Source organism: Gadus macrocephalus, chromosome 21 (genome assembly GCF_031168955.1).
Source record: "Gadus macrocephalus chromosome 21, ASM3116895v1".
NCBI lineage: Eukaryota > Metazoa > Chordata > Actinopteri > Gadiformes > Gadidae > Gadus > Gadus macrocephalus.
In genome coordinates this window covers 1,725,152-1,739,874 of record NC_082402.1, presented here as the reverse complement: position 1 = coordinate 1,739,874, position 14,723 = coordinate 1,725,152, and the positions used below count along the sequence as shown (strand labels likewise).

The following is a 14,723-nucleotide window of genomic DNA, read 5'->3' as shown; positions in this document are numbered from 1 at the left end:
GCGGACGATAATAATCAACAGGACATAACATACGATGTTTACAGACGAAATAAGTCCAAAGCGATCCCATTTAAAATGTTGAAAGTAAATAAAACTGAAAAGTATATAGATATAGGTTTGTTAATAATAATCTGTACAGATGTGCTAGTATAGAATGTTGTCTACATTAGAATAGTCCCAGCATTAGTAGTGAGTAGAAGTCCTTCTCTATTCTTTAGTAGTGATCTTCTCTCTGAATGAGTCTCTATAGTAGTGATCTTTCCTGAATGTGTCTATAGTAGTGATCTCCTTCTCTCTGGTGTCTCTATAGTAGTGATCTCCTTCTCTCTGGTGTCTCTATAGTAGTGATCTCCTTCTCTCTGGTGTCTCTATAGTAGTGATCTCCTTCTCTCTGAATGTGTCCACAGTAGATGGGAGCTGAGTTGCTTGGTCAAGCATTATAATCAACTCGCTCTTTCTTTCCCTGATCAAAGAGGATGGGCGAGATAGAGAGAGAGACCTGTCACAATGGTTCCCTTCACACACAGACACACGCATACACACACGTACACTCACACAAAAACACACACATACACTCAGACACACACTCACGTACACTCGCACACGCACACACACACACGCACACACACACACACACGCACACACACACACACACACACACACACACACACACACGCATACACACACGTACACGCACACACAAACACACACGTACACTCACACACACACACACACGTGCACTCGCACACGCACACACACACACACACACACACACACACACACACACACACACACACACACACACACACACACACACACACACACACACACACACAACCTGCCGACCCCACTCAGCATCAACAGTGAGAGTGACGTCACTTGCTCAAAAAAAAAACAAATAATACTTTACGGACATAAAACCCGAATAGCCGCTCCGACCCTCTGTGACGGCCCTCCGGGTTCTTGACTCACCGTGGCTTCGGGGTCCGGTCCCAGGGACGGCCCGCTCTGCAGGGGCCCGTCTTTGGGGTGCTCCCCCCGGGGCCCCCCCGCCCCGGGGCCCCCGGATCCCTCGGGGCTCAGCCTCCCGGGGCACCCCCCCCCCGCCGGCCGCTTGGCCCTGCGGATCACGGTGGCGCCGATGGGGACGGGGTCCGGTCCCTCCGCCACCTGGGGTCGGGGGTCGACACGCCCACATTAGCGTCACGGTAAATACAACCCGTTACCGGGGCCCCGGTCTACCTGTCATTAAGGAGCAGGTCGGGGTCAGGGTCAGGGTCAGGGTCAGGGGTCAGGGGTCGTGTGGCTCTATAGCCTCCAAGCTGCAGACATTAGCGGTCAAACCCAGAATCACTATCTTGGACCTCAGAGTGGAGGTTGAGTACCGTGAACTGAGTAATGATTGACAGGTCTCACCGTGTATCGGCGGTAGTCCGGCCCTCCCCCCCGGGCGGGGAGCTGGTTCTGGGGGTCCATGTCACTCAGGGATGAGGAGGTCTCCTAAAAAACACGATCAACACTCGCAGATTCCTTCAAGACCCTCTCTCCTCTCTCCTCTCCTGTCCTCTCCTCTCTCATCTGTACTCTCTGGCCCGCCTATAGAGAGAGAGAGACAGTGTGTGAGAGAGAGATAGAGAGAGAATCCCTTCCACTTGCCAGAACAACCTCTGACAAGATGAGATCAGATAAGGTTGGGTAACACTTCATTAACCCAGACCATTCATGGATTAACCCGGTGTTGATGAAATACAACTTCAGACGTTGTGTGGCTGTCCCAGGATTTGGTTTGTTTATCCATGTTGTAATTTAACAGTTTATGTGGTTTGCTTGTTTTTTTTTGGTAGTTATCTAACCCGAAGAAAATATGTGTTTCCGCCCGGTTTCGAACCGGGGACCTTTCGCGTGTGAGGCGAACGTGATAACCATCGTGGCGATCGTTTGCAAAAGCAATTACCCAGATCCATCTACATCCAAGAATAAAGATCACTTTAAGTTACTCGACAATAACACGCGTGATACAACTTTATAGTTCATGTTTAAGAAGGCTATCCTTGTTTGTATTGTAGCGACCACAGGGGTGGACGCCCAATGGATTATGGGAAGGGTCTTCCCTCTCTGTTTGGACCTCTCGGGGCCCTCCTGGGTCATTTGTGGTTGGGAAACTAATCAGGGTTCATGGTTTGATGTTGATCGATGTGGGTGTGTATTTTTGCCACGTGTTCTCATTGCACCATTACTTAAAGTGTTACGGTCGTTGAATGGTCAGGTGTGTTTTCCACTTGCTTTTGCTTACGAAGCAGTCCCGAAGTTGTGCGGCGTCTGGGGCGCGGATACAGCAGTGAACTGCTGACCCTGGGATGCCGTCTCATCCTTCCCGTGCAGCTCGCCAAAGTATGTGTTTTTCGAACGAAGTATGTTGCGTTGTCTTTCTTCCCGGCTTGTGAGGAAAAGATTTTTTCCACCTTTTATAGAAGTGTCTTTCAGTTTCCGTAGTGTAGTGGTTATCACGTTCGCCTAACACGCGAAAGGTCCCCGGTTCGAGACCGGGCGGAAACAAGGTCCTGGTTTTATTTTTGGAGATACAGAATGTTATGTTAAATTATTTTGCTGTACAATAGAGGAGCTATTCTGAAAAACTCTGTCTGCTGGACAGCACTCCACCTCTTTCACAAATAGCCTCGTTATAAGCCGTTTCTAAATTCGCGTTATTTTCTGTACTTGTGTACTTGCGTTCTTGTGAAACGTCATCAGTCGTAGTAGTACGTAGTAGTACTTTACAATTCAAAGTACGCATCAAGGCAAGCTGTCGTAAAACCCGGAAGTGTTCTTGATGCGTTCTTAAATTGGCCGTTTCATCGAGGATGCATCGGAGGTGACTTGTGTGGACTTGGGACCGTTAAATATCCCAGGATGCATTTCGCATTCCTGTTTAAAATATAAGTATTTAAGCTATAACATAGGCTATATAGGAACATTTTAAAAGTATAACAAAGATGGAGGCCTATTCATTCAACTTATTTACATGCTATTATTTTAAAATTAAAGAGGGGTTTTGTTTTATAAGAGGAGACCCATCACAACGGCAACGGAAATCCCGGTCACGTTCGCTTAACGTGAAAATATCCCGGTTCGAGACCGGGCGGAAACGGTCAAAGTTTTGGTATTTGGAGCTCGCAGTTGACAGCATAGACTGTATGAAAGTTGAACTCTAACTCTAGTTGTGAGAAGTTCTTAGAAGTGAAGTGTTGGGGTGTCTGTCAACATCCTTTCCTGTATCGCCTAGGGTTCCTGAGTCCTCTTCGTGCATCCCTCAAGCATGGACTTCTGGGGTAACCGTCTCCTCCTCGATCGTCTAGCGTGCAATGGACGGTTCGTAGCACATTAGCATGTCTTGGCGGGTTTTGGCCGCTGTCGTTACGACCTTACGATTGTAGCCTAGCGTGCTAGCTTTGTTCCCCGCGGTAGCAGATGGGCGAATGGATGTTTAGGATAATATGTTTAAAATATGTATGATATAACCACTTCGATTCTCACATGACCACTGAGACCCTGGTTCCATTAAATGTTGTGAATTTATAAACTGGACAGTTGATGCAGGGATTTTTTTGGGTTGCCAGATTTTTATTTGGTTTGGTTTGGTTATCATCACGTACGCCTCGCACGCGAAAGGTCCCCGGTTCGAAAACGGGCGGAAAATGTATCTCTGTATTGAGATATACAAAGTTAATGTTTCAATTCTCCTGCTTTACTATAGAACAGCTATTCTTAAAAATGTGTGTACTGAACCTTCAGCAGTGTCTACTGGGCACCACGCCACCTTTTTAACAAATAACCTCGTCATATTATTGAGTGTTTAAACGTGCGCTAATGGCGCGTTTCCACTGCAGGGTGCGGAACGGATCGGATCGCAAAGGTGCGGGTCGGGTCGCGTTTCCACCGCCAAAAGTGGGCGTGACCCGGACTTTGCCGTACCCGTTCCGGCCCCATTCTCGGGACTCCTCCGTTGCGGTACCCAAAACGAGACCAGACGCCTGAAAGGGTCCCGTGAAATTCTAGCTACACCCCCCCTCCGTTGATTGGTCGACAGAATCGTCACTTCCGGGTGACGCGGGGATAAAAACAAACAAACAGTAGCCTCGAGGTATTATTCTTTACAATTAACATGTCGCGTAAAAAGCTTGCTTGGGCGAACAAGGAGGTGGAGACGTTCGTCTGCATTCTTGGGGAGGAAGACGTTGTTTACGATGTTTACGTAGCTGCCGCGGCGATCGACATCCGGCCTACCACCAAGGGTACTGTCGGCAGTGGAAACGCGACCTCGGAACTGAGCTGGGCTATACCGCCCCCTCCCTACCGCACCTTTGCGATCCGATCCGTTCCACACCCTGCAGTGGAAATGGGGCATTAGAATCTGTTCATGCGTGTGCTTCTTATCACAAAATTGTAAAGGGTTGCCATTTTTATGCAACACAGGTTTCCGTAGTGTAGTGGTTATCACGTTCGCCTAACACGCGAAAGGTCCCCGGTTCGAGACCGGGCGGAAACATGGTGAAGCTTTTTGTGTGTAGAGCTGGCTCTTGAGAGCCTAGACCAGGGGTCAGCAACATTTTCAACATGCAGTGTCAGTTTGACATTTTCTCATTAATGAGTGCGCCTTAAGCAACAATATATAAAAAATTAAGCTGAATTATGACCCAGCTACAAAAAACATTTTCAGAAGACCTATAATTGTACTCTTTCCATATAGTCCACAATCATGCATCAACATTTTAAATGTTTTTTTGGTCGTCATATTTGCAACATGGACTTACAAATTATAATTACATATGTCCCAACTTAAAACACAATTTTCAGAAACTCATTCAAAAACATATTTGCACTGTGAGAAATGTAAAAAACGAGAATATGTGAGAATGTTGGAACCATCCACATCAATATCTTTAAGACATGTACATTTGCAAAACCATGTGAAGGCGATGCATATAGGCCACTTGCAACAATATTTTAAACATTTTCTTTTCTATTACTCACAACATAGGTTTAAAAACTATTAATTGATCCCATTTCAAAGCAGTGCTTTCTGAAACTAATTTAAACCTATTTGCACTGGGAGGAAATGCCCAAAACAGAATAAATGGAAAAAAATAAATCGGTAGTAATGATTATGCTGCCGCATTATGCTGTGACATTTTTAAATAATAATAATGAAATTAAAAAAGTGTGCCAATGATTATGCTGCCCCGTGCCAGTGGTGGCACGCGTGCCTAGGTTTGCCGACCCAGGTTTGCCGACCCCCGACCTAGACTGTATAGGTAAAGAGAATGGATGTTTAGGATAATATGTAGGATATAACCGGTTGCCAGATTCTTTGCATACATGAGTTATATACAAACCGTGATGTTTAGGATAATATGTTTCAAATATGTATGATATAACCACTTATATTCACACCTGTCCACTCTGACCCTGTTCCATTAAATGTTGTGAACTAGACTGGACGGTTGATGACGGGATTCTGATGGGTTGCCAGATTCCGGCATGTATCTGTTTCCGTAGTGTAGTGGTTATCACGTTCGCCTCACACGCGAAAGGTCCCCGGTTCGAAACCGGGCGGAAACAGTATTACTATTTTGAGTTACACAAAGTTAATGTTTAAATTCTCCTGCTTTACTATCAAGCAGCTATTCGGGAAAAGTCTGTCTTGAACCGACCCTTCAGCAGCGTCTACTGGGCACCACGCCACCTCTTCAACCGATAGCCTCGTCATATTATTAAGTGTTTAAACCTGTGCTGAAAACCTGTTCATGTGGGTGCTTCTGGTGATAAAAAATTCTAGGGTTTTGTTAAATCTTAACAGGTTTCCGTAGTGTAGTGGTTATCACGTTCGCCGAACATGCGAAAGGTCCCCGGTTCGAGACCGGGCGGAAAAATGGTCAAAGTATAGACTGCATGAAAGTTAAACTCTAACTCTAGTTGTGAGAAGTTCTTAGAAGTGTCTGGGTGTCAACCTCCTTTCATGTATTGCCTAGCGTTCCTGAGTCTTCTTCATGCAACTCTCCAGGGGAATTTTCAGCGCACGTTTATTATTGAGTGTTTAAACGTGCGCTGAAAATCTGTTCATGCGTGTGCTTCGTGTCACAAAATTGTAAAGGGTTGCCATTCTTTGGCAACACAGGTTTCCGTAGTGTAGTGGTTATCACGTTCGCCTAACACGCGAAAGGTCCCCGGTTCGAGACCGGGCGGAAACATGGTGAAGCTTTTTGTGTGTAGAGCTGGCTCTTGAGAGCCTAGACCAGGGGTCAGCAACCTTTTCAACATGCAGTGTCAGTTTGACATTTTCTCATTAATGAGTGTGCCTTAAGCAACAATATATGAAGCTACCAAAAACATTTTCAGAAGACCTGGAATTGTACTCTTTCCATATAGTCCACAATCATGCATCAACATTTTAAATGTTTTTTTGGCTGTCAGATTTGCAACATGGATTTACAAATTATAGTTACATGTGTCCCAGCTTAAAACACCATTTCAGAAACTCATTCAAAAACATATTTGCACTGTGAGAAACGTAAAAAACTAGAATATATGAGAATGTTGGAACCATCCACATCAATATCTTTAAGACATGTACATTTGCAAAACCATGTGAAGGCGATGCATATAGGCCACTTGCAACAATATTTTAAACATTTTCTTTTCTATTACTCACAACATAGGTTTAAAAACTATTAATTGATCCCATTTCAGAGCAGTGCTTTCTGAAACAAATTTAAACCTATTTGCACTGGGAGGAAATGCCCAAAACAGAATAAATTGAAAAAATAAATCGGTAGTAATGATTATGCTGCCGCATTGTGCTGTGACATTTTAAAATAATAATGATGCAATAAAAAAAGTGTGCCAATGATTATGCTGCCCCGTGCCAGTGGTGGCACGCGTGCCTAGGTTTGCCGACCCAGGTTTGCCGACCCCCGACCTAGACTGTATAGGTAAAGAGAATGGATGGTTAGGATAATATGTAGGATATAACCGGTTGCCAGATTCTTTGCATACATGAGTTATATACAAACCGTGATGTTTAGGATAATATGTTTCAAATATGTATGATATAACCACTTATATTCACACCTGTCCACTCTGACCCTGTTCCATTAAATGTTGTGAACTAGACTGGACGGTTGATGACGGGATTCTGATGGGTTGCCAGATTCCGGCATGTATCTGTTTCCGTAGTGTAGTGGTTATCACGTTCGCCTCACACGCGAAAGGTCCCCGGTTCGAAACCGGGCGGAAACAGTATTACTATTTTGAGTTACACAAAGTTAATGTTTAAATTCTCCTGCTTTACTATCAAGCAGCTATTCGGGAAAAGTCTGTCTTGAACCGACCCTTCAGCAGCGTCTACTGGGCACCACGCCACCTCTTCAACCGATAGCCTCGTCATATTATTAAGTGTTTAAACCTGTGCTGAAAACCTGTTCATGTGGGTGCTTCTGGTGATAAAAAATTCTAGGGTTTTGTTAAATCTTAACAGGTTTCCGTAGTGTAGTGGTTATCACGTTCGCCGAACATGCGAAAGGTCCCCGGTTCGAGACCGGGCGGAAAAATGGTCAAAGTATAGACTGCATGAAAGTTAAACTCTAACTCTAGTTGTGAGAAGTTCTTAGAAGTGTCTGGGTGTCAACCTCCTTTCATGTATTGCCTAGCGTTCCTGAGTCTTCTTCATGCAACTCTCCAGGGGAATTTTCAGCGCATGTTTATTATTGAGTGTTTAAACGTGCGCTGAAAATCTGTTCATGCGTGTGCTTCGTATCACAAAATTGTAAAGGGTTGCCATTTTTATGCAACACAGGTTTCCGTAGTGTAGTGGTTATCACGTTCGCCTAACACGCGAAAGGTCCCCGGTTCGAGACCGGGCGGAAACATGGTGAAGCTTTTTGTGTGTAGAGCTGGCTCTTGAGAGCCTAGACCAGGGGTCAGCAACATTTTCAACATGCAGTGTCAGTTTGACATTTTCTCATTAATGAGTGCGCCTTAAGCAACAATATATAAAAAATTAAGCTGAATTATGACCCAGCTACAAAAAACATTTTCAGAAGACCTATAATTGTACTCTTTCCATATAGTCCACAATCATGCATCAACATTTTAAATGTTTTTTTGGTCGTCATATTTGCAACATGGACTTACAAATTATAATTACATATGTCCCAACTTAAAACACAATTTTCAGAAACTCATTCAAAAACATATTTGCACTGTGAGAAATGTAAAAAACGAGAATATGTGAGAATGTTGGAACCATCCACATCAATATCTTTAAGACATGTACATTTGCAAAACCATGTGAAGGCGATGCATATAGGCCACTTGCAACAATATTTTAAACATTTTCTTTTCTATTACTCACAACATAGGTTTAAAAACTATTAATTGATCCCATTTCAAAGCAGTGCTTTCTGAAACTAATTTAAACCTATTTGCACTGGGAGGAAATGCCCAAAACAGAATAAATGGAAAAAAATAAATCGGTAGTAATGATTATGCTGCCGCATTGTGCTGTGACATTTTAAAATAATAATGATGCAATAAAAAAAGTGTGCCAATGATTATGCTGCCCCGTGCCAGTGGTGGCACGCGTGCCTAGGTTTGCCGACCCAGGTTTGCCGACCCCCGACCTAGACTGTATAGGTAAAGAGAATGGATGTTTAGGATAATATGTAGGATATAACCGGTTGCCAGATTCTTTGCATACATGAGTTATATACAAACCGTGATGTTTAGGATAATATGTTTCAAATATGTATGATATAACCACTTATATTCACACCTGTCCACTCTGACCCTGTTCCATTAAATGTTGTGAACTAGACTGGACGGTTGATGACGGGATTCTGATGGGTTGCCAGATTCCAGTATGTATGTGTTTCCGTAGTGTAGTGGTTATCACGTTCGCCTCACACGCGAAAGGTCCCCGGTTCGAAACCGGGCGGAAACAGTATTACTTTTTTGAAATATACAAAGTTAATGTTTAAATTCTCCTGCTTTACTATCAAGCAGCTATTCGGGAAAAGTCTGTCTGGAACAGAACCTTCAGCAGTGTCTACTGGGCACCACGCCACCTCTTCAACCGATAGCCTCGTCATATTATTAAGTGTTTAAACCTGCGCTGAAAACCTCTTCATGCGGGTGCTTCTGATGACAACATTTATTCAATCTAACAGGTTTCCGTAGTGTAGTGGTTATTTCGTTCGCCTCACACGCGAAAGGTCCCCGGTTTGAAACCGGGCGGAAACATGGTGAAAGTTTTTGTATTTAGCGCTCGCAGTTGAGAGCATAGACTGTATGAAAGTTAACCTCTAACTCTAGTTGTGAGAAGTTCTTAGAAGTGTCTGGGTGTCAACCTCCTTTCCTGTATTCCCTAGCGTTACTGAGTCTTCTTCGTGCACCTCTCCAGCATGAACTTCTGGGGTATCCGTCTCATCCTGGATCGTTTAGCGTGCAATGGACAGTTCGTAGCTTATTAGCATGTCTTGGCGGGCTTTGGCCGCTGTCTTTACGACTTTACAATTGAAGCATAGCGTGCTAGCATTGTTCCTCGCGGTAGCAGATGGGCGAATGGATGTTTAGGATAATATGTTTCAAATATGTATGATATAACCACTTACATTCACACCTGACCACTCTGACCCTGTTCCATTAAATGTTGTGAACTAGACTGGACGGTTGATGACGGGATTCTCATGGGTTGCCAGTATGTGTTTCCGCAGTCTAGTGGTTATCACGTTTGCCTCACACGAGAAAGGTCACCCGTTCGAAACCGGGCGGAAGTAGCATTACTGTTTTGAGATGTACAAAGTCAATGTTTAAATTGTCCTGCTCTACTTCAGAACAGCTATTCTGAAAATTTGTGAACTGAACCTTCAGCAGCGTCTACTGGGCACCACGCCACTTCTTCAACCGATAGCCTCGTCATATTATTAAGTGTTTAAACCTGCGCTGAAAAGCTGTTCATGCGTGTGCTTCTCATGACAACATTTTCTAGGGTTGTGATCAATCTTACAGGTTTCCTTAATGTTGTGGTTATCATGTTTGCCTAACACGTGAAAGGTCCCAGGTTTGAGACCGGGCAGAATCATGGCCCAAGTCTTTGTATTTAGAGCTCGCAGTTGAGAGTGTAACCCTTTTGAAATTTGGGTTCTGGTTATTCAAAAGAATAAACAAATATGATATAAGAGCTTATTATTTTTCATAGTGTTTTTTCGATGTTGGTCTAATGTTGCACACTTTGTAAATGTTGTCGTTTCCTTTGCTTAATGTAACTGTAATATAGCCATCCAGCCAGGAGGCGGCGCAATGAGTGTTTTTGCGGGAGAGACGTGCTGGAAAATGGAGAATAAGAAAAAAAATGACTTTAGTTGGGAAGAGCACATGTTTTACGGAGGGAGTGAAGTATTGTGGGATGACATATCTGCAACATAAGATTGAAGACAAAGTCCACAAGAACTTGAAAATTCCACCGGACCGGTTCACATATGACCCGGTCAGTTAATTGACAGAAGCAGCTGAGCCTGCTAACTAACGCAGCTAGCGACGCCACTGCCACGGATTTTCCGTGGGACCGCCGCACGAGATAGCGGGTGTGACCACGCGGGTTGGCTGGCCGGGCTCGGCCGAAGGAAATCACGCGACAAGCAGTGAGGAGCTCCTGTGTCATTTCCACGGACTTTCACGGACTTCCACAGACTTTCCCAGTATTCTCACGGACTTCCACGGACCTTCAAGGACGCCCATCGCGTTTTACCTGGACGTGTGAGTAGCCGACCGAGTTCTCTTGGCTCGGAGGAGCGAAGAGGACTATTCATCAACCGGTCTGCAACGGGGTTTTCTTTTGTAAAGTATTGTTTTATTTTGTTTCTTTTGTGTGCCGGCTTAGTTAGTAATGTTAATTACTTGTAGCCTGTATGGTAAAGGATTTGCGATTTGGGATCTGTGACATGTAGGGTTGCCACCTTTCAGAAATGAAAATATGGGACACACACCACGGGCCCGACTCCTGTGGGGCGGGGCGCCCGCAGCAGTGGTATGTTTTATTTTGTGCTGGTGTTTTTAGTAAAGGGTTGATCAAGAAAGCAATTAGTCATACTTAAAGCTTGAAATGCTTTATTACCACATAACATTCTCTTATAAAGTGCAGTCAATTAAATCTTGAATGAAATCTCTTTGTGTGGCGTGTGCAACCATGAACTTTTAAAATATAAACTAAATAAACTGAGAACTTCATGTAACTTTTTAAGTGCATAACTATAGGGACTCTCTTTGAACATTTTTACGAAAAAAAAAGTACAAATAAACAACAAAAACACAAAGTGCAAAACATTACTCCTTCCGTCAACATTACTCCTCCCCTCAAAACTGTTACTTCTTTTTCCAGGTGTACTTCTTGTTACTCCTTGCAGCACTGAGTAACTCCATTCTGGAGAAGATCCTTTCCACATATCCAGTGGATGCTGGGATGCTCAGGATGTGGCTGGTGATAGACAGCATGTTAGGCAGGTCAGCTACTTGAAAGAGAGCCACCCACCTGGCAGCCACACCTTTGGACTTCCATTAATCTTCAGCATCTTCTTTGAGCCTCATCAGAATGGGTTTTGCTGTGGAGCATTCATCAAAAGGTTCATCCATGGTGACTTTAAACGTTTTCTTTTAACAAATATATTTATTTATTTATTTATCAACTATTAATCCATTAGTATGATTTTTTTTCTTGAAATGGCCATATATAATATTTATATTGGCTAATACTACTGAATATTAAATAAATGGTTGTTCATTCGACTTTTAAAACTCAACATCCTAAACAATTAATCAAACCACAACAGTTTACTAAAATAGGCTCTGCCCATGCCAGGGCTCCAGACTAACCTTTTCCTTGGGTGCACTGGTGCGCCTAAATTTTTGATTTGGGTGCGCCTAAATTTTTGATTTGGGTGCACCAGCACGTATTTATGGTGCACCCAAGTTTTGAGTTGTTGAGGGGGGGGGGGGGGGGGGGGTTTAGGGGGGGGGCGTTGGACCGTGCCTGCCTTGCGCTGAGTTGTGGGGGGGGGGGGCAACCGGGCAGCTGCACCGGTTGCACCGTCGATATTTACGCCATTGATTAATAATATTTTGACCATTAAATAAATGCCTTAAATAAAAGCCGAATCTGTATCTCTCATAAAGAATATCGTCAGACAATGCCAAGGGATCGGTTCTGTCCCGAAAAACCCTCTGTCTCCGGAGAGACTCCTGTACGATAAGTGCGCCGAGGGAACACCCACAAATGGTGACGTCATTATCGGAGGAGGGGCTAGGAAGCTGCGCACGCCGATATAAGCAGCCGATCTCCAGGTAGACACGCTGTCTTTACGCTTTTGAGGACGTGGTGGAGTATCGGGTGTAATGGACATTTTTAAAAGGCGCGGGTTTTGTGAGCAGCGTCGGTGTGTGGTGTCTGTCGCTAGGCAACCGTGACCACCACACGCATGCGCAGACACACAGATGACCGGAGCGGGTCTTGCGTAGATCCCGCCGCGACAATTTTGCTGGCCTTAGTATGCCCTGTGTTTTGTTTTGATCATTATTGTTAGATTTAGTATTTGTGTGTGTGTGACAGACATGTGTATTTGAAATTTATTGAAATACGGAACAAATCGCGTCCCGTATTGGTTCAATACGGGACGCAACATTTAATTGCCAAATAAGGGACGATTCCGTATTTTACGGGACGGGTGTCAACCCTAGTGACATGCACTTATATTGTTCTCAAATGAGTAAACGTTTTACCTCCTTACCTTTTTGTTGGTTGGCTTATAAAATACGTGTAATGTGGATATTGTGTGTGTTTAGTGGTTAATATTTAATAAGGGTGCGGTTGTTCGTTAGCATAATATAGGAAATCAAAACTAATAATTTAAGATTGATTGAAGAACCTAGGGCCCTGCCCTCTTTATTATAGGGGTAAAAGGGCTACAAGAGCATAGACTGTATGAAAGTTAAACTCTAACTCTAGTTGTGAGAAGTTCTTAGAAGTGTCTGGGTGTCAACCTCCTTTCCTGTATCGCCTAGGGTTCCTGAGTCCTCTTCGTGCATCCCTCAAGCATGGACTTCTGGGGTGACCATCTCCTCCTGGATCGTCTAGCGTGCAATGGACGGTTCGTAGCCCATTAGCATGTCTTGGCGGGCTTTGGCTGCTGTCGTTACGACCTTACGATTGTAGCCTAGCGTGCTAGCATTGTTCCCCGCGGTAACAGATGGGAGAATGGATAATAATATGACAAGGCTATTGGTTGAAGCCTGAAGTGTTTAAACCTGCGCTGAAAACCTGTTTATGCGTGTGCTTCTGATGACACACTTTTCTAGGGTTGCCTTTTCTTCCCACACAGGTTTCCGTAGTGTAGTGGTTATCACGTTCGCCTAACACGTGAAAGGTCCCCGGGCGGAATTAGCTTTACTGTTTTGAGATGTTCGAAATTAATGTCAAATTCCCTTTGTAGTCTATAGAGCAGCTATTCTGAAAAAGTCTGTCTGAACCAGAACCTGAACTTTCAGCAGTCACTACTGGACACTGGCAGCACTGCACGTCTTCTACAAATAGCCTCGTCATATTATTTTATGTTTAAACTTTAAATCTGTGCTTAAAATCTGTTCATACGTGTGTTTCTGATCACAAAGTTTTCTAGGGTTGTCCCCATATTGCCACAGGTTTCCGTAGTGTAGTGGTTATCACGTTCGCCTAACACGCGAAAGGTCCCCGGTTCGAGACCGGGCGGAAACAAGGACAATTTTTTGTGTTCAGAGCTCCGTTGAGGGCGTAGACTGTATAGGTAAGGAGCACAGCACAATTTCTTTGGAGACATTCAAAGTTGATGTTTAATTTCTCCTGCTTTACTATCGATCATCTATTCTGAAAAAGTCTGTCTGAACCAGGAACTGAACCTTCAGCAGTATCTACTGGGCACCACGCCCAGTATATTATTCATATTATTGAGGGTTTAAACATGCGCTTAAAATCTGTTGTTTCTGATGACAAACTTTTTGAGGACTGCTTTTTTTTTTTCTCACAGGTTTTCGTAGTATAGTGGTCATCACGTTCGCCTGAAACGTGAAAGGTCCCCGGTTTGAGGCCGCGCGGAAACATTAAATACTACTCAAAGTTTTAGTATTTAGTGCTTGCTGTTGAGAGCATAGACTGTATATGTAAAGAGAATGGATGTTTAGGATAATATCTTGGATATAACCATCTCCGTGGGTTGCTAGATTCTCTCCATACATGAGTTCCATTTGCCGGTTCGAAACTGGGCGGAAACATCCCAACTGTTTTAAGTTAAACAACGTTCATGTCAAATTCTCATTGTATTCTATAGAGCAGATATTCCAAAAAAGTTTGTCCGAACCAGGGCCTGAATTTTCAAAGGGCCCTATGAAATCCGTTTTATTTTTTCCAAATTCCGTTTTATTTTTTTCCAAATTCCGTTTTTACACTTTAAGCTATTTAAATCATCAGAACGAGTGTCAAATTCTTACAATTTAATCAGTTAGAAGACTACATTTATTAAAACATCACAACATTGCACTGTTTTTAGTGCTTCAAATAAAAACAACATTACATAAATAATAAAGTGCTTATAAACTATTTTTTCATAAACTCATATTGTGGTATGAAGGGGCGTTTGAATAAC

At 43.6% G+C, this 14,723-nt stretch overlaps 1 protein-coding gene and 8 non-coding genes across 9 annotated transcripts in view; 8 read left to right on the top strand and 1 right to left on the bottom strand.

Moving 5' to 3' along the window:
* LOC132450302 (S-antigen protein-like) overlaps positions 1-1,728 on the bottom strand; it is a 2,058-nt gene extending 330 nt beyond the window's left edge. Inside the window, exons 1-2 of the mRNA XM_060042382.1 lie at positions 1,417-1,728; positions 973-1,170 (exon numbers count right to left, since the gene is read on the bottom strand). Of these exons, the coding sequence (XP_059898365.1) occupies positions 973-1,170; positions 1,417-1,476 (258 nt within the window). The 5' untranslated portion in view covers positions 1,477-1,728. The remainder of the gene's footprint in view (positions 1-972; positions 1,171-1,416) is intronic.
* Positions 1,729-2,483: 755 nt separating this feature from the next.
* On the top strand, positions 2,484-2,556 carry trnav-aac (transfer RNA valine (anticodon AAC)). The gene has a single exon. It is a non-coding gene; the product is annotated as a tRNA-Val (tRNA).
* A 1,917-nt stretch (positions 2,557-4,473) lies between these two features.
* trnav-aac (transfer RNA valine (anticodon AAC)) lies at positions 4,474-4,546 on the top strand. The gene has a single exon. It is a non-coding gene; the product is annotated as a tRNA-Val (tRNA).
* Positions 4,547-5,546: 1,000 nt separating this feature from the next.
* trnav-cac (transfer RNA valine (anticodon CAC)) lies at positions 5,547-5,619 on the top strand. The gene has a single exon. It is a non-coding gene; the product is annotated as a tRNA-Val (tRNA).
* Positions 5,620-6,175: 556 nt separating this feature from the next.
* trnav-aac (transfer RNA valine (anticodon AAC)) lies at positions 6,176-6,248 on the top strand. The gene has a single exon. It is a non-coding gene; the product is annotated as a tRNA-Val (tRNA).
* Positions 6,249-7,223: 975 nt separating this feature from the next.
* trnav-cac (transfer RNA valine (anticodon CAC)) lies at positions 7,224-7,296 on the top strand. The gene has a single exon. It is a non-coding gene; the product is annotated as a tRNA-Val (tRNA).
* A 556-nt stretch (positions 7,297-7,852) lies between these two features.
* On the top strand, positions 7,853-7,925 carry trnav-aac (transfer RNA valine (anticodon AAC)). Its single transcript has one exon. It is a non-coding gene; the product is annotated as a tRNA-Val (tRNA).
* Positions 7,926-8,925: 1,000 nt separating this feature from the next.
* Positions 8,926-8,998, top strand: trnav-cac (transfer RNA valine (anticodon CAC)). Its single transcript has one exon. It is a non-coding gene; the product is annotated as a tRNA-Val (tRNA).
* Positions 8,999-13,746: 4,748 nt separating this feature from the next.
* Positions 13,747-13,819, top strand: trnav-aac (transfer RNA valine (anticodon AAC)). Its single transcript has one exon. It is a non-coding gene; the product is annotated as a tRNA-Val (tRNA).
* Positions 13,820-14,723: the final 904 nt, after the last annotated feature.